General features: G+C 34.5%; 1 protein-coding gene across 3 annotated transcripts in view; it reads left to right on the top strand.

Moving 5' to 3' along the window:
- The window catches only part of LOC106644202 (uncharacterized), a 728,649-nt gene that overhangs the window by 590,560 nt on the left and 118,664 nt on the right, over positions 1–19,425 (top strand). For all 3 annotated transcript variants that reach the window (XM_089593743.1, XM_089593744.1, XM_089593742.1), the window contains exons 10-11: positions 10,786–11,360; positions 11,448–11,936. In XM_089593743.1, coding sequence (XP_089449869.1) covers positions 10,786–11,360; positions 11,448–11,936 — 1,064 coding nt within the window. The remainder of the gene's footprint in view (positions 1–10,785; positions 11,361–11,447; positions 11,937–19,425) is intronic.

Genomic DNA, 19,425 nt, shown 5'->3' with positions numbered 1-19,425 from the left:
AATTAAGAATATCACTACAATTAAAAATGGCCCAAAGATATTTATAGCATGACTTAAAGTTTAAGAAAACTTTAAGCTTAATGTAGAACTTTTAGATTTGGTTGATATTCAGTACAACAGCTAGTGCAAAAAACTAATAAGCTTATTATTAATTGCACTTAAGCTTAAGTAAAGAGCAAGTTTTAATCCATCCCACTAGAAAATACTTTGATGCATAATTGGGCAAAACAAAGTCATAATTTCATTGATAGTGTCCCTTCTCCATCCAGTTTATGATTCATAAGGATGACTCTAGAAGTTGCCAATACTCTTCGACAGGTGACATCTTGCATCTCCAGATGGTTAACAGTCCCTGTCCCTCCGATAAAGTTGATCTTCTAAAGAAACTTAATCCTGAGTACTAGTATACTGAAGTCGAAGTCACCATCAACATTTGGGGCCTCAGTGGATAAACCAAATGAGCATTTTTGGGTATAGTGACAGATGAAAAAGTCATTAAGTGAAAAGTATCTAAATTTAAAAAAAAAATCAAAGATTGATCCAGCCTGCTTGCTTGTTTCTAAAAACACTTTATAATTCATCCCACTCAAAAATACTTTGATGCAGAATTGAGGAAAAAAGTCACAATTTTATAGATTTTTCTTCTCCATTCAACTAATGATTCATTAGAATCAGTCCAGAAGTTGCCAATACTCTTCGACAGATGACATCTTGCATTTCCAAGTGGTTAGCAGTTCCGGTCCTTCCGACAAAGTTGATCCTCTTAATAAACTGAATCCTGAGTTGTAGTATACTGTAGTAGAAGTCAATATCAACATTTGAGGCCTAAGTGGGTAAACGAAATGAGCATTGTTTGGTATAATGACAGATAAATCAGTTAATAATTGAAAAGTGTCCAAATTCAAAGAATAATAAGATATTCACCCGGCCTGGTTGTTTGTTTACCAAAACACTTTATAATCCATTCCACTGAACATTACTTTGATGCAGGATTGAGGGAAAAAGTAACAGTTTCATAAGTGATATTTCTTTTCCAATCAACTTACGATTCATTAGAATCAGTCCAGAAGTTGCCAATACTCTTCGACAGATGACATCTTGCATCTCCAGGTGGTTAACATGCTCTGTCTCTCCAATAAAGTTGATCCTCTAAATAAACTTAATCCGGAGTTGTAGTATACAGTAGTAAAAGTCACTATCAACATTTGAGGCCTAAGTGTATGGAAAAAATAAGAATTTGTAGGTGCATAAGAGCTAGAGCAATTTATTAAACAGCCTTAATATCCATTGCACTTTTGCTCAAAAAAAGAGTATTTAGAATTAGCTTTACTGATGATGTTGTTTCTTTTTCAATCAGCTCTTGATTGATTAAGAAGCTGCAATTATCCTTCATTAGGTGACATTTTGGATTTTCTGGTATTGAGCATTCTTCAATTCTTGCTTGGATGAAATTTACTTTTTAATTGAGCAACTAAATCCACAATTTCAGTGCAAACAGTAGCCGTACTTGAGCACTCCCTTGAGAAAACTGCAGTTGATGTGGAAAGTACTGTTGCACATTACACCTGAAATGATAATTTTGAACAAAGTAAATAGAGCTTACAATGAAAAGATGACTTGTCTTTTAAGAGGATATAATGTTTATTGTGTAAAGCAATGTTTTTACTTATCTGACATACTATAGGTTAATCCATATTAATCCTGTCAAGCATCGAGTATACTAGGCACTAACTCTTCAATGACCGTATGAAACTAATTAGTTTTTATTCTCACATTATATTTAATATAAATGAGTACAAATCAAAAGATTCGGTTTTAATACCGCAACACTTGCCGAAAACGTAAATAAACGTAAAGCGCGTTTTCCACTGCCCTACTTCAGCTGTCTGCTGGCTTGCGAGATGCTGCCAACTTTCGAGCAGCAAAATTGATGTCTCACATATATAGATATACTCCAGTACATGTTTTGTATGAGCATGAAATCTTGCAATATAACATTCATTTATTAATAAATAAATCATACCTTTTATCACCATGATGATCAATAATGATTTTAGAAATTTATTATAACTTTGCAAGGCCCGAGCTTATTGAAATATTGGGAAAATATTCGTTTACCTGAGGTAACATTAAATTGCTATTTATTGCTTAAATAATGGCTTAAAAATTATTTTATCACTGTAATTATGCTGATTCTAGTTTATTATAATTTTTAAATGCCTAAATTAAATTTTTTTTTTAATATCACTTTTTTTCACTTTTTTGTAATTTTGAATTTCGCGGCTGATATTATGCCACAATGTACAACACTCGTATTACGAGCGCATCCGAGGAACACTAGCGTATGCTAGAATACATGAACACAGCTGAAGAATGCCAGCGTGTTTAAGTGCATGCAAACACATCCAAATATTATAAGCTTACACGATCGCATCCAAGGACTACTATTTCACGAGAACACGTATCAGAAATACGAGCTTATACAGGCGCATCCAAAAATTACTAGCTTACATGATTATATACCCAGCGCTCGGAGACAGAATATTTTTTCCGAGGATGCAAGGTTTAAGTTGGTAGCACCTTGCATCCAGCACTCTCAAAAGTAACTGCCAAACTTGCGGGAAATTCAAATTGGCTATATGAAGCAAAACGCAAAACCCCAGATAACTCAACAACATTTCATACACCATAACTCGATAAATTAATCCTAAGCTATTTAACCCAATAACCCAACGCGCCTAAAAGCAGTACCACAAGCTTTAATGATTAAAAAAATACAATAAACAATAACGCAAGCGCCAATCCTCACACAACCCGGGGCGCTTACTGGCCGCTTTGTTTATTAATATAATAAATAAAATAACACAAGCGCCAATCCCCACACAACCCAGGGCGCTTACTGGCCGCTTTGTTTATTAATTAAAAAAAATAAAATAACACAAGCACCAATCACCACACAACCCGGAGCGCTTACTGGTTGCTTTGTTAATTAAAATAATAAATAAAATAACACAAGCGCCAATCCCCACACAACCCGGAGCGCTTACGGGTTGCTTTGTTAATTAAAATAATAAATAAAATAACACAAGCGCCAATCCCCACACAACCCGGGGCGCTTACTGGACGCTTTGTTTATTAATTAAAAAAAATAAAATAACGCTAGCGCCAATCCCCACACAACCCAGGGCGCTTACTGGCCGCTTTGTTTATTAATTAAAAAAAATAAAATAACACAAGCACCAATCACCACACAACCCGGAGCGCTTACTGGTTGCTTTGTTAATTAAAATAATAAATAAAATAACACAAGCGCCAATCCCCACACAACCCGGAGCGCTTACGGGTTGCTTTGTTAATTAAAATAATAAATAAAATAACACAAGCACCAATCACCACACAACCCGGAGCGCTTACCGGCCGCTTTGTTTTTTAATGTAATAACTAAAATAACACAAGCGTCAATCCCCACACAACCCGGGGCGCTTACTGGCCACTTTGTTAATTAAAATAATAAATAAAATAACACAAGCGCCAATCCCCACACAACCCGGGGTGCTTACTGGCCGCTTTGTTTATTAATTAAAAAAAATAAAATAACACAAGCACCAATCACCACACAACCCGGAGCGCTTACTGGTTGCTTTGTTAATTAAAATAATAAATAAAATAACACAAGCACCAATCACCACACAACCCGGAGCGCTTACCGGCCGCTTTGTTTTTTAATGTAATAACTAAAATAACACAAGCGCCAATCCCCACACAACCCGGGGCGCTTACTGGCCACTTTGTTAATTAAAATAATAAGTAAAATAACACAAGCGCCAATCCCCACACAACCCGGGGCGCTTACTGGACGCTTTGTTTTTTAATGTAATAAATAAAATAACACAAGCGCCAATCACCACACAACCCTGGGCACTTACTGGCTGCTTTGTTTTTTAATTGAATAAATAAAATAAGGAATAACATTCCGGAATGTTATTTTATTTTTTTTAATTAAAACACAAAGCGGCCAGTAAGTGCTCCGAGTTGTGTGGGGATTAGCGCTTGTGTTATTTTATTTATCATTTTAATTATCAAAGCGGCCAGTAAGTGCTCCGGGTTGTGTGGGGATTGGAGCTTGTGTTATTTTATTTATTCAATTAATAAACAAAGCGGCCAGTAAGCGCCCCGGGTTGTGTGGGGATTGGCGCTTGTGTTATTTTGTTTATTACATTAAAACACAAAGCGGCCAGTAAGCACCCCGGGTTGTGTGGGGATTGGCGCTTGTGTTATTTTATTTATTATTTTAATTAACAAAGCAACCAGTAAGCACCCCGGGTTGTGTGGGGATTGGCGCTTGTGTTATTTTATTTATTACATTAAAACACAAAGCGGCCAGTAAGCACCCCGGGTTGTGTGGGGATTGGCGCTTGTGTTATTTTATTTATTATTTTAATTAACAAAGCAACCAGTAAGCACCCCGGGTTGTGTGGGGATTGGCGCTTGCGTTATTTTATTTTTTTTAATTAATAAACAAAGCGTCCAGTAAGCGCCCCGCGTTGTGTGGGGATTGGCGCTTGTGTTATTTTATTTATTACATTAAAACACAAAGCGGCCAGTAAGCACCCCGGGTTGTGTGGGGATTGGCGCTTGTGTTATTTTATTTTTTTTAATTAATAAACAAAGCGGCCAGTAAGCGCCCTGGGTTGTGTGGGGATTGGCGCTTGCGTTATTTTGTTTTTTTTAATTAATAAACAAAGCGTCCAGTAAGCGCCCCGGGTTGTGTGGGGATTGGCGCTTGTGTTATTTTATTTATTACATTAAAACACAAAGCGGCCAGTAAGCACCCCGGGTTGTGTGGGGATTGGCGCTTGTGTTATTTTATTTTTTTTAATTAATAAACAAAGCGGCCAGTAAGCGCCCTGGGTTGTGTGGGGATTGGCGCTTGCGTTATTTTGTTTTTTTTAATTAATAAACAAAGCGTCCAGTAAGCGCCCCGGGTTGTGTGGGGATTGGCTCTTGTGTTATTTTATTTATTATTTTAATTAACAAAGCAACCAGTAAGCGCTCCGGGTGTTGTGGGGATTGGCGCCAGCGTTATTTTATTTTTTTTAATTAATAAACAAAGCGTCCAGTAAGCGCCCCGGGTTGTGTGGGGATTGGCGCTTGTGTTATTTTATTTATTATTTTAATTAACAAAGCAACCAGTAAGCGCTCCGGGTTGTGTGGTGATTGGTGCTTGTGTTATTTTATTTTTTTTAATTAATAAACAAAGCGGCCAGTAAGCGCCCTGGGTTGTGTGGGGATCGGCGCTTGTGTTATTTTATTTATTATATTAATAAACAAAGCGGCCAGTAAGCGCCCCGGGTTGTGTGAGGATTGGCGCTTGCGTTATTGTTTATTGTATTTTTTTAATCATTAAAGCTTGTGGTACTGCTTTTAGGCGCGTTGGGTTATTGGGTTAAATAGCTTAGGATTAATTTATCGAGTTATGGTGTATGAAATGTTGTTGAGTTATCTGGGGTTTTGCGTTTTGCTTCATATAGCCAATTTGAATTTCCCGCAAGTTTGGCAGTTACTTTTGAGAGTGCTGGATGCAAGGTGCTACCAACTTAAACCTTGCATCCTCGGAAAAAATATTCTGTCTCCGAGCGCTGTATATACCTGAGGGCACGCTAACACAACCAAAAGACCGTTGCCACCTCCAAGGGCACGCCAGTGCATCTGAGTCAGCGTTGGGATATAGTTTCGGCCGGACTTGAGAATTCTCTAGAACCCAACCTCTCTGATGTGGGAAATCACTAGATCAAAAAAAAATAGTACCAAACGTAAGGCGCGAAATTCAAACGAGGTCCAATAACACAAGCACCTATCACCTGATGATCCAAGGTGCTTACTGGCCACTCTGTTAAATAAATAATTATTAGTTACACAAGTGCCTATCACCTTATTACCTGGGGCGCTTATTGCGATTCTAGTATATAAATAATTATTAATAAATGAACAAAGCACCTATTTTTTGATGACCCAGGACACTTATTGGCCACACTATTAAATAATGATAAGTTAATTGATAACATATATAAAAAAATTCAAATATTTTGATTGATTGTCTAGTACGACAAAGATCTTTTTAATTAGCGCTCTTGTAATTGATTGATAATTTATTATTTAATAGTGGCCATTAAGCGCCCTGGGTCATTAGGTGATAGGAGTTTATATTATTAATAATCATTTATTTGATAGAGTGCCCAGTAAGCACCCTATGTCATCGGATGATAGGCGCTTGTGTTATTTATTAATATTTATTTATTTAACAGAGTGGCCAATAAGCACTCCAGGTCATCGGGTGATAGGCGCTTGTATTCTTAATAATTATTTATTTAACAGAGTGGCTAGTAAGCACCCCGTGTCATCGGGTGATAGGCGCTTGCGTTATTTATTAATATTTAATTATTTAATAGAGTGACCAGTAAGTGGCCTGAATCTTCGGGTGATAGGAGCTTGTGTTAGTTCTTAATAATTATGTATTTGATAGAGTGGCCAGTGAGCGCCTTGGATCATTGGATGATAGGCGCTTGTGTTATTATTAATTATTCATTTAACAGAGTGGACAGTAAGCACCCTGGGTCATCGGGTGATAGGTGCTTGTATTATTGGACCTTATTTGAATGTCACGCCTTACGTTCGGTACTATTTTTTTCATCTATTAATTTTCCACGTCAGAGAGGTTGGGTCCAAGAGAATTCCCAAGTCTGGCCGGAACTACATCCCAACGCTGATCTGAGTGAGTGCCAGCGCATCCAAGGGCGTGATAGTGCATCCCAGGGCGCTCTAGTACATCCGAGGGCACGCTGGCGCACTTGAGGGCACTCTGGCGCATTTCAGGATGTAATAGTGTTTGTGCATACGTGTCAGGGTATGCTTAACATCATTAAAATCGTATCTAATATGTAAACCATAAGTTTATATTTAATAATACATTATTTATTTTTCCCGCTACATATGTCTGCTAATTGACAGTTATACACAGACTGACTACTCTGCACTCTTCGCTTACTTGACATATTCTTGAGTTGCAATCTGCACTGTTCACAAGAGCATTGGTTTATACGTCTACGCTACCATCACACAGACCTGCTTACACATACTCTTTAACGTTTGCTTGCATGTGTGCACAAGTATCAACTCACCCAACAAAAAAAGAATACTTATTTAGCATTAAGTAAGAAAAAAAATTTACTCCGTAATAGTAGTTATCTGTTTTGGCAACAATTACCAGAGATTACTTCACGAAATAATCATCTTAAATTCAAACAGTAGATGCTGAATATAATACATTTTTAAAAACCTTATATGATGGTAGACTTTACCTATGATTCTTATATGTGATAAAAAATAAAGCTTCATTTATACATACCTTAAGAAAGTAGAACCTTTAGGGTCTTGTTCCTAAAGTTTTAACAAAATCTTTGAAAAATATTTTTTTCATAACTCCATTAAGCTCGTTTTACCTCTCTAAAACTCACTGTTAAAAAAATTACAGTTTCTTTCTTTTGTAAAAAGACTAGCGTAATTCACCTCTCCATATCAGAGATGAGCACTTTATATTTAATACATTTTTAGACTAGTAAAACTTATGTTTAGAACACTACAAACATTTTCATTAAAAAATTGGTGAGTTTAACGTTTTAAACTATATTTTAATGTATTTCGTAAGTAAAGTTTTTATACCAAGGTATTAAACTCTGTTTCTTACTTTTTATCCTATCTTTTAGTTACTGTTTATTATAAAATACTTCATGAAAAATTTAAGGAGGCTTGGGCGATTTTGAATTAAATGCTGGCTAGGTCTGAAATTCAGAGATTATACAGATAAAGTTTGCTAGATTCTTTTAGGAAAACAAAATAGGTAGGTCAACACATTTATTTTCGAGAAAATCACTTGTGAAAATTCGTCATTTTAACACACAATCTTACGGAGCCCGAAATTCAATAGACTACCGTACCGCAATAAAAAGCTGTGGGCCCACACATTAAATTGGTACATGTACTTGAAAGTATAAAGAATCTATTATTTAAAAAAAAGAATAGGATCAACACGTTAAATTTTGAGAAAATATCGAGGAAAACATCGAACATGAGAATTGTTTTGTTCAGGTACTGTAAGTGCGCATGCGCTGTGCATTCATAAACATACAAGCATGAAAATTGAAGTCTAACACAAGTATAGGTATACGGGGAGAATCACGTCAACTGTCCCAACGCCGCGGTGGACGGTCCGGGCGGGCGTCAAACACGACGTTTTCAACTCGTCGTTTCGGTGTCAAAACTTTGATAAAAAAATTATCTAAAAACATATTCTTAAGTATTTTTTCTTCAGCTTTCCAGTGGTGGCATCAGTTTTTCAAAAATTTGCTCCCATAACCTCGAAAAATGCTTTTGGAATCTTTTTGATAGTCTAGATCGAAAGATGAGACATTTTTACGTAGATATCGAAAATTAAAAAAGAGGGGTTTTTCGTTTTTATAACGTATTTAAACGACGAACGAGACGATGCGAGCCGCGGCGGAAGGAGAAATTTTCATCATCTAACGATAAGCGAGAGAGAATCACGTTGCTCACCCTCGCCCCGAAATTTTGGAACTGAAGAGAGCTTATGAAAGAATTTAGTTGCACAGATAGAGAAGCTAGACAAGCTTTAAATTTAGTTCCAGAACGTGGCATACTCTCATGGCCCGATAAAAAAAAGGAAAAGTTTTATCTGCTGATGTTGAGGTCTGCGTCAAAATTTTTTACGAGCGTGACAGTGTCAGCCGCTTGATGCCTGGATTAAAAGATTAGGTTTCTGTGAAACAGGATAATGGTCAACGTGTTTATGTACAAAAACGATTATTACTTGGAAATTTGAACGAACCATTCATTTTATTTAAAGAAGAGCATGAAAATGTCAAAGTGGGTTTCACGAAATTCGTACAGCTCAGACCTCCTCACTGTATCTTAGCCGGAAGTAGTGGCACGCATAACGTTTGCGTATGCGTGCATCACAAAAACGTAAAACTGATGCTAGATGCACTAAATTTAGAAGAATTAACGAAACCCAAGGCAACACCTCTTAAAAATTCCACGGACTGTTTAAACGCCATTGTTTGCGATAATCCTTCCAAAAATTGTTTTTTAGGAAAATGTTTAGATTGTCCCAATTTCGGAAAACTTCAAAGATTATTATTAGATTCGCTAGAAGCTAAAGAAATTTTAATACTTAATCAATATTAATCATTATTTATTTCTTTATTATAAAATTGTTGTATATATGAATAAATTTTACCAAAACATTTATTATTTATCCATTGTAAGCCCTGGTTAACTAAATTGTTGTTTACATCGCCACTACAACATTATATATATTATATAGCCAAACAGACTCAACGTAGCAGACGACACACGGCGGACGTGCTGCTGCCGTGCGTGGCCCGGCCGCCGCGGCTCGCATCGTCTCGTTCGTCGTTTAAATACGTTATAAAAACGAAAAACCCCTCTTTTTTTATTGTTGATATCTACGTAAAAATGTCTCATCTTTCGATCTAGACTATCAAAAAAATTCCAAAAGTTGAAGATCATGGAGATAAAACGTGTTTTTCAAACAAGTGCATTTTTCGAGGTTATGGGAGCAAATTTTCGAAAAACTGATGCCACCACTGGAAAGCTGAGGAAAAAATACGTAAGAATATGTTTTTAGATAATTTTGTTTTTAAAGTTTTGACACCGAAACGACGAGTTGAAAACGTCGTGTTTGACGCCCGCGCGGGCCGTCCACCACGGCGCTGGGACAGTTGACGTGATTCTCCCCATATAATAGCAGATGAGAGCAAGAGAGTACAGTGTTGTCAGCTTTATCGTGGCAGGGCCGTCGTCTTTACACAAGGTACCTCAAGAAAACTAACAAATTTTTTAATATCGATTTTCCCAATGACTTTTCCACGTATTATTGCTATTTTGTTCACACTTGTGTATAATCAAAATGATTATAAAAAAAATATTACAAAGAATCATTTGTATGACAAGTACCCCACAGGGGCTCCTCAATAGATACGACGCCAAACGCCCAAGCCTCCTTAAAGTCAACAGTAAAGTATATTGAAGTAAAGAAAAGGACTGCATGCCTTCTATACCATTTTCAGTTTACTTCGCTTTTAAGTTTACTAAGAAAGAAAATTTAGCTAAGAGTTGTAAAAACTATTTAATGTTCATTTTAATAAAACAATGAGCTTTCGTATAGCGTTTCTCTGCAGTTGAATTAGATAATGATATTTTATATAATTAATTCTATATAAGTGCAACTTGGCAACAAGACTTAAGAGATACAAGCCTCTCAAGATATATAAAATTTTACATAACTCATGAATGCAGTAACTTTTACATTCACGTGATTTCCTGCCTTACTCTGCTCGGGAAACAATATTTATTCTCACGTGCTTATAACCCAACGGTATCTTAAGTAAAAAGTGTTCATTTTGTGGTCCAACCGAAGCAAAACTGACAATAAGACAAAAGTTAGAGCCACCTTGCATCACATAACTCTTGACATGGGTTCTTAAAATAAATACTTACTAGGTGTTTGAATTAAAGACTTTACGCAATAGTATGCACAATTTATTTAAAGCATTAGGATAGAAATCAAATACTTTACAGACTGTATGCAGGTACAAAAAATTGAAATTTGCACACACAGTGTGAAAACAAATTATTTGCATTTATAAGTTTACATCATGGAAGCATAGTTATGTCTTATACTTTCAGGCAACCAAATGCTTAAAGAGCATTACCACAAGAAAGTCGAAGAATTGCAGCGAGAAATTATCAAGATGCGCTCACATCAGCAGCTTCAACAGTTTAAACAGAATCAATCACCGCACACGGAAAATAAATTAATGCTGCAGCAACATTTACAAAACAAGATGCAGCAGCAAAACCTCACTCGCCAACTGCAACGTTATCAGTTTTTACAGCAGCAAGTTCAGCTACAACAGCAACAGGAAAAACAGTCTACCTTTCAGCAACTTAAGGAAAATGCTAGCCTGGCTACCATAATTCACACTAATACAAATAATGGTACGGCCACGGCAATTCTTGATTCGACTACTTTTACCAGCATAAATAATCAGAAGAACCAAATGAAAAGAAGTGGTGCAACAACTTTACAGATGCCTGCGGCTATTGTTTTAAATTTGGCTAAGCCAGCGAAGATCAATGGCTCAATACTTAGCGCTCTCGTAGCTCAAGTCCAGAACCAACAGCAGCAACAAATAATTTTTAGTAGTGAGAGAATGCAGACATCCTCCAGTGAATGTACTGATGCCACTAAAGCGTTAAAGGTAGGGTATTGTAACTGACTGTCATAATATACAGCAAACTTTTACACAAAGATCTTTGTTAAATATATAAAAAAAAATATGTTTTAGGTTAAAATTGAGCCACTCCGTAAAGCTCCCGTTAAAAGCCAGATGGTTGATGACGTACTTGAAATTTTAATTAAAAGTGGTGAGCTTCCGGCAAGTGCAGCTCAAGAACCACTGACACCAACAACACCTAATATGCGAATAACAGCAGGATTAGTTCTGAATGATTCAACAGATACCCAGACGCATCCAAAAATTATATTAGCATCAACCACAAGCGCAAAGGAAGTGCTGCCAAGTGAGACTACTGGTCAAGCATCACAGTCACGATCTTCATCTTCACAAAGCTTGAATCTTGCAACTTTTAGCGAACAGCTGCCTCTCTTAATTCAGCAGCACAAGCAAAAAAGAACTGAGCAAGATCTGCTGAAATTCGAGACAAATCTTGGAAAAGAAATGCTGCTTAACTCAACAGTGGTACACGAAAATTCACTTGATCCGCAACCACCACAAGAAGTTACTTCTTCTGACAACGCAAATACGAACCTGAAGGTCTGTTTTTTTACAAGTTTTTTTAAATTTTAACATATTTTTTAATTTAATTCGTCAGGTAAAATGAGCACAACTACTTTTTTACTGCTATGTTAACAACTACTGTTACTGCTACGTCTAATTTTTAATCACAAGTAACTTTTTGGCTGGATAATATCAGTCTGAATCTTTTCTTCTTTATGTGTATGTTATTCTCGTATTAACAAAATTTTTTGAGGTCCAAGTCATCCTACTTTTTTTTATTACGGTTCTTGCTTGAAATTTCACGCAAGAGACCTATTTTTTATGTATTGTATTTGTCCAACGATACCTGAACAACAATATATCCATAGGTCCAATCTTCGAGATTGATTTTAATTATTTCTCAACTCTCCCTTGTGTTTCAGTCTAGTTAGATTTGTAAAGAATATATAGCCTACACTATCCTAAATATTTACACAGTAGTAGTTGCAAAACGACACGTATATTTATTATTAATATGTATCTTCTTTAATATTTGTGAACGATTAGATACTGTATGAAAAGAAATTGTAGAAAGGCTGAAATATCAAGAAAAGACTATACTATTAATAACAAATGCAATAACGAATATCCCTTGTCTCTTTTACATAAATTTATACAAAAAGTATGTTCTACATGATGTTGGTAACTAAAATATTCATGTTTTCTTCAATGTTTGCATTATAATGCTGTCATCCATCTGAAGTTACAAGGTTCTATTAACTAAAACATACATATCATTTTTTCTTAACACTTACAAAACTGCCCCCCATCAGTTGACTTACACTCCAATCGTACCTTCAATTAACACCATGTAACTGAAAAAAAAAAAAAAAATCCTGACTTAACGAAAAGCACACGTTAATAACTGGTCTTTGCAGGGTGTATTTGTGTTGAAAGTTTTTTTGTGAATGTGACCAAAGATAGGTTAGTTTGTACGGATTTTATTTGCAAGTTTAACTATCTAGTAATGCATTCTATTACGGTTTATCTGGATAAGTGCAACAGCAATTGGTGACAGATTTTTTTTTATTGATTATCCTGTACATGTAAAGCTGTTAGTTGGCCCGCCTAAGTAATAGTAAACTAGATATTAATAACTGAAGTATTAAAAACAAGTGCTTTACGTTTAGATATTAACAAGCATATTTTCTTCAACTGCAAAATCATACTAATCAGATGAACCAAAAATTTACCGGATACGGAGCCTTAGACGTTTAAAAAGTTACACCTGATACACCCACAAACTTTTTGTAAGCTGAGACATCTTGAGGTCTGCACGCATCAAAAATGTGATGGGTTATAAATTGGTTTGCAACACATTAATTTTAGGCTAAGCTACAGTAACATGTACTGAGCAAAAATAACAAATGCATTATAAGACTCACATGTCTAAAGAGCGTATTTATACAGTTGGTTTGATGTATTTCATACAACTTTGGCACTATTTTTACATGGTATTAACTATGGCAATAAGTACGATTGAATTTCATTAAACAATGATAAAAAATTTCACAGTCAAAGGGTAAAAATATGTGAAAAAAGGGCAAAATTCATTTTATTTCCACAGAGATAGTTTATTTTAGCCTGAAGAAAAGTTACATGGATCGTTCATAAAATTTAATATCAACGAATAAAATAAAATATGACTTAAAGTAATCCAATCCTATGTAATGCTTATAGTAATTTAGTTTACGGTTTTCTAGGATTAATCGTTAAAAAATCGTATAAAATCAACTGTTTGTTTGATATGATTCAAAAACTCAGAAAATTAGTTTATACAAATTTTTTAAGAAAAAAAAGAAAACAGAACCGCGAACTAAATTAGAGCCAGTTGTTAATCTTGTTAAACAATGATTACATACACACCAAATTTATGAAACCAAAGCTTTACTTCACTGCAACGCTTCGTTCGAATTTTCTGAAACTCATCAGACAGGCTATTTATTAAAAATATATGAGATGGGACAATCATTAAACTGAGAAACAATAGAGAAGAGGATACAGATGCAACTCTTAACAAGTAACAATAATCAGATAGAGTACATGATAGAGGAATTCCGCAAAACAAAAACGGACAAAAAGGGACAATACCATCTGCATCGTCAATTAAATTCCTACTTAAATTTAAAATCAACGGTAGATGGTAGTCATAAATACTTAAAAGTAAAATTAACGGAGAGCTGATAACATTTACAAAGGAAGAAAGATTTTTAAAGGTTACATACCTATAATTTGCCTTCAAAAATCCAAACAAACATAAAAATTTGACAATAAAAGACATAAGACCTTGTTATCTAAGCTTTTATAATATTGCCTCCCTTTTTATTAACACAATTCTTCGTTACATTTACTTATAGTACTTCAGAGTTAATAAATTTTTTTTAAACGGACTCTGTATCAAATGTTTTTGTAATCTCCCAGCCACACTGACGTTCTTTTTTTTTAATGTATGTGGTTGGAAACCACAGATTGAGGATCTTCATCCCATTTGTGTTCTTCAATTCTATCAAAAGCCTGTCCTATTATTTCGCCAATATATTCTACAGGGCAGTTTTTGTAAGTCAATTAATAGACAAAAATAGTAATTTCAAGTTTTCAGTTTTTTTAACGGAGCCATTCTTTAATCTCACTGCTGATATCACAATTATAATGTTAATGCAGTGAAAAGTTTGTCATGTAAGACGTTTTATGACCATGGCTCTTATGAAAATTAGTAAAAGTATGCTTTTTAAAACTTACTAAGTAAACAAGTAATAATTCTAATAAATCTCAGAACAGCTACAATTATCGTAATATGATAAGTGTTTTGTCTATTGATCAAAAAAATGTTTGCAAATTACGTCATTTATGTCAAAACTATACAAAACTATAATTATAAAGTTGCACCTAATACTAAAAAAAGTACGCTGAGAAAAGGGATGTTAAAAAAATTTTATAACTATACTAAAAATTACTACATTCTTAGAAAAGCTTAGACATAGTCACCTGATGACGCAAAGTTAGTACATTTAAAATAATTTTTATTGTATTTTAAATAACTTTTATTATGTAGTAGAACTACAAAAATAATTACGTGGCATGATAAAAATTACTATGTCTAATATAGTAAAAACTCTGATGTATAATTAATGCTACAAAACATAGTAAATTTTTTTGTAATCGTTTTAAAATGTACCACATTCTAAAGTAGAATTTTCTATGTGACATAGTAAAATTTCTCATTCCACTGCATTGCTATTCAGTATAGTAAAAATTACCATGTTCGAAAGTAATTTCGTACGATGTCTATAGTTACATACGCCTATTCAGTATCAAATTTGAGGTTATACGAATGTAAATATGAAGAAAAACATATTTTTTGATTTATCAGGATTAAAAATTGATACATGCTGACAATTAGTTTTGAATCGAATAATTATATCCGTTGTTAATACGGTGGTCCACAGAAAACACTTTGGTTTTCAACTTGATTGTGTGTATGGTAAACAGTACACGTTCCTACATGTACTTCATTCATACTCGCGTTCACATCATGTCCCGTGGTCTAGTGATTGCGGAGCCTAACTCGAAAGCTAAAGGCTGAAGGTTAAAATCGCAGTCACTGCAGATCTTTTTTAAAATAAAAACATTTTCAAATCACATCAACTTCTATGTACAATAAAAGAAATATATCTGTATACATTTAAATCTATATAAATATACTAATCTTCTGTTTAATATGTATATTCACTGGGCAAATACATATATAATATACAATATATTTTTCTTCTCTTACTTTAATATAAAAATTCTTTCTAAGTAAAGTAAAAATTACTATGTCAAAATAGCAAATTTTAATATAATCTGATTTTACTATGTAGCATGGTAATTTTTATAATATGGCAAGTATGTCTCAGCTGTCCTGTAAAATATAGTAATTTTTATTATAGTTGTAACACTTTTTTTAACACCACTTTTCTTAGTGTATACGGAATATTATAAAAATAGGTAAGGACTTTAGCTCTCGATAATACTAACGTTGCCTATTAATTAACTTGCAATAACTGTCCAGCAAAATCTATCAGCAAAACAAAAAGGCAGTCTCTTTACGTAATCGATGAACATTATCAGAATAAAAATCCGTCTGTATTCAATTATTGCTCAACAAGATCAACTATTTCTCTCCTACATACAATTATGTCAATGAAAATTGATAATCATGCACCTGACATAGTGGATAGTTTTACTAGCAGCATACATAAACAAATACATGTATCTACTTGTATACATGTTCCAATGCGACGTTACCACATACACGATACTTACTTGGTTATCTTCCAAAATCAAACGAAGAGTACTTTTTTCATTACTATTACCTTAAAAATAAGTGGTAAAAAATTCTCAAAGAATGTATGTGTTTCTTTACTGTTTAAGGTAGTTGTCAGTAGTTTTTCAATTATTTATAGATATGTGGTAAGTTACACTTTTTAAAATAATGGGGCTATGTAGTGCTTGCACCATTGCTCCAATGGTAAGAGAGTGATTTTTTGAAGAGGATATTTCAATAACGACGTGGTAAATCGGTCTCAAATTTTATACACATATTTCTTAATACTTATATTAGTTTTGCTGACAATTTCGTAACTTTTTAGATACTTTTGATTTGGTGAACAACTACCTTAAGTTTAACTAAATCATTACTTATATTTTACTTAGGAATGACTGACCAGGTATTGAAGAAGCACTTGAATAGTACTACTGAGGGAAGATTAAAAAGTACTTTTATACAACCTAAGTGATTATTGAACAAAATTCTTTTTCACCGTACTAGGACATTGACTTTACTTGAGTATTATTTGGTATGTAAGGTATTTAAGTATTTAACTTATACTTAAAAGTATAATTTTTTAGCATGAATTCTTTAATCGGTATGACACAGGCAGAACTCTCTGAAATTTTGGCTGTTCGAAAACAAAATTCTTAAAGGCGTGTACTCATATTTTCAACAAAATCCTAAAAAGAATTTTTTTGAAATTGTCTTTGTAGTAGAGCATTTCGCTATAATATTGTTAAGTAACTAAGCAGATTTGAGGTAGTACTGTCGTATGTTAGTTGACCTACAAGATTTAAAAAAAGTTAAATACTTGAGATTATAAATTCCCAGAAACAATCTAATTAAACTCTTGTGGAACAAAGGTGTGTAGCAAAAAAATCATGGGCATTTTACTACTTATCAGTTAAACGTATAATGTTATGGAAAACGACAATTAATTTCGTATTTCTAAACACTAACCAACAAGACATTTACAAAAGTCTACAAAGAAGATGCTAAAAATGTAAATTATATTTTGGTCACTTTAAAATACTTATTAGGTACCCGTAAGATCATTAATTAGTGATTAAATGAATAAAATTAAGAGATTAAGCACGCGTATTATATTTCCCATGTAGAATAAGCACGCGTAATGATAAGCACGCGTGTGTATAATTATCCATACACATAATGAATATAGATATACTAACACATCACCATTAAGATTAAGTTCTTACATAATTAGAGCAGTATTGACAGTACTAACTTAATGTAGTTTGTTCACGAGGGAAGGGGTTTTATGCTGCTCCCAATCCAGTTCAGTCGTGTGGAGGTGGAAGTGGTTTACGGCAAAATAAATGTAACGCAAATGTGCAATAAAAATTTATACAATATATTTACAGTGCTTAAATTATGAAAATGTGCTCAAGTGAAGGCAAGCGGAGAGAAGCTTTCTCTGCCGCCGCGGCGCGCTAACTAACATACTATGCTCGCAGAGCAATATTTATAGAGACAAAAGTTAGAGTAGAAATTCTAGTACATTGATAAATAAAGGTACAAGAGTAAAGGTAAAACGGTCTCTTGGGCATTGCAAATGTACGCGATGATAAAGGCGTATGATCGGAAAATTACTTCAACTTTAATACAAGAATAACAAACGTGACGCAATTTGAATTTAGAAAAGGTTTGTCGGCAAATATTCAGGTACAAAACTGAACATACTGCCCGCCATACTACGGTTCGGGGTAAACGGAGTACTAACAATTAGCACTGCACTTATGTAAAACAAACTTAGAGTCTGTATTTTGAAAATGTCAATAATGTAATGGACCGGAAAGCGTCCAGCCGAATATGGTGCGCTGGGCCATGGGTGTCCCAGGTAGTCCGATGCGTAAGCCCTCTTGAAGAACTCGTGGAAGCACATCAGCTCCTAGCAGCAACTCGATTTCCGTCAGATCGGCTCGAAAGTCGTCTGCAAGCTTTAAACCCTGTATATACTTCCAGTCGCCTGGAAGCTTGAAATTTCCTGACCTGTAGCTGGATATAAGCGAGAGCACTAGAGCTTCGCACGTGCATGAGCTTCCCGTCGCTAACCATGGAGGCGAGAGTAAGGTAAGTTTTTCCATGAACTCGCGGAGTCTTGATGCCACCGATGCCAATGACCTCCATGCTGGCCTCTTCATATTCCTGGCGAAGTTTACTTAGCAGGCTCTTTGCAACAAAGGATCGCTGAGAGCAGTTGTCGAGCATGGCACGAGCGATGAGTGTGCGTCCGTCCGGGCCTTGAATTCGGACGAGCGCAGTAGGCAACAGCGTAGTGTTTGAAGAGTCTGGCGATGCCATCCAATGACAGGATAAGGTAAAGTACTCAATTGTGGTCCCCTAAATGTTGAGGTCAGCAACATAATAAATATTACACACACAAAACACCGATAGTATGCAAAAGTTATTTGTTTAATTCATTTTAAATGCCTTTTTAAATGAAACTTTACAAAATTTACTTAAAATTTTTGCTCATTTATTTAATAATGAGCTTTTAAAAATATGACTTTTAAGACCATATTTTTGAGACTAGACGGCGAAGTACCCCAGTTGTTGGACCATGCATATTCCATGGCAAAGACCTTGCGTACCCCAATTATTGGACCACTGTGTGTTTTCGCATTATTTACGCAGAGCAAGTATATTATGAGCTTTTTATGAAGATTTAGTAATTTATATTTACTATTATAGCCTTTTATTTTAAATATTCATTAAAGTTATGATATCACAGTAAAATTGTAATGTTACAAAATATACCTAGATTTAATTTAAAAAAATGAACACTTAGGTATACAGTTACAAGAAGTTCTCGTGATACATTTGGAAATTAACTATCAGATTTTATATCGTACTGCAAATCATTAATCTGTTTTTGAATATCTTTAAGTTTCAATTCAAATCTAAATTTATCATCTTCAATATTCTTTTTCTCTTCGATCAAACCTCTTTTAGTTTCAATAATTTCTTTTTTTTTTATTTTTTCTGCAATGACTTTTATTTTTTCTCTAAAGCCTTTGATAACATCTTTTGAATCCATTTCTGTCTGACAATATAAGTACCTCTGCGAAAAACAGTAAGGAAAATTGAAAGTGTGCATGCATCTTTTGAACTTTTATCATCAATAAAGGCTTGAATTTAATGAAAACTTAAAAG

This window comes from Copidosoma floridanum, unplaced genomic scaffold, assembly GCF_036245765.1.
Source record: "Copidosoma floridanum isolate Cflo_tuat_1 unplaced genomic scaffold, Cflo_Japanese_pri ptg000020l, whole genome shotgun sequence".
Taxonomy (NCBI): Eukaryota; Metazoa; Arthropoda; class Insecta; order Hymenoptera; family Encyrtidae; genus Copidosoma; species Copidosoma floridanum.
This window is presented reverse-complemented; position numbering and strand designations above follow the sequence as displayed.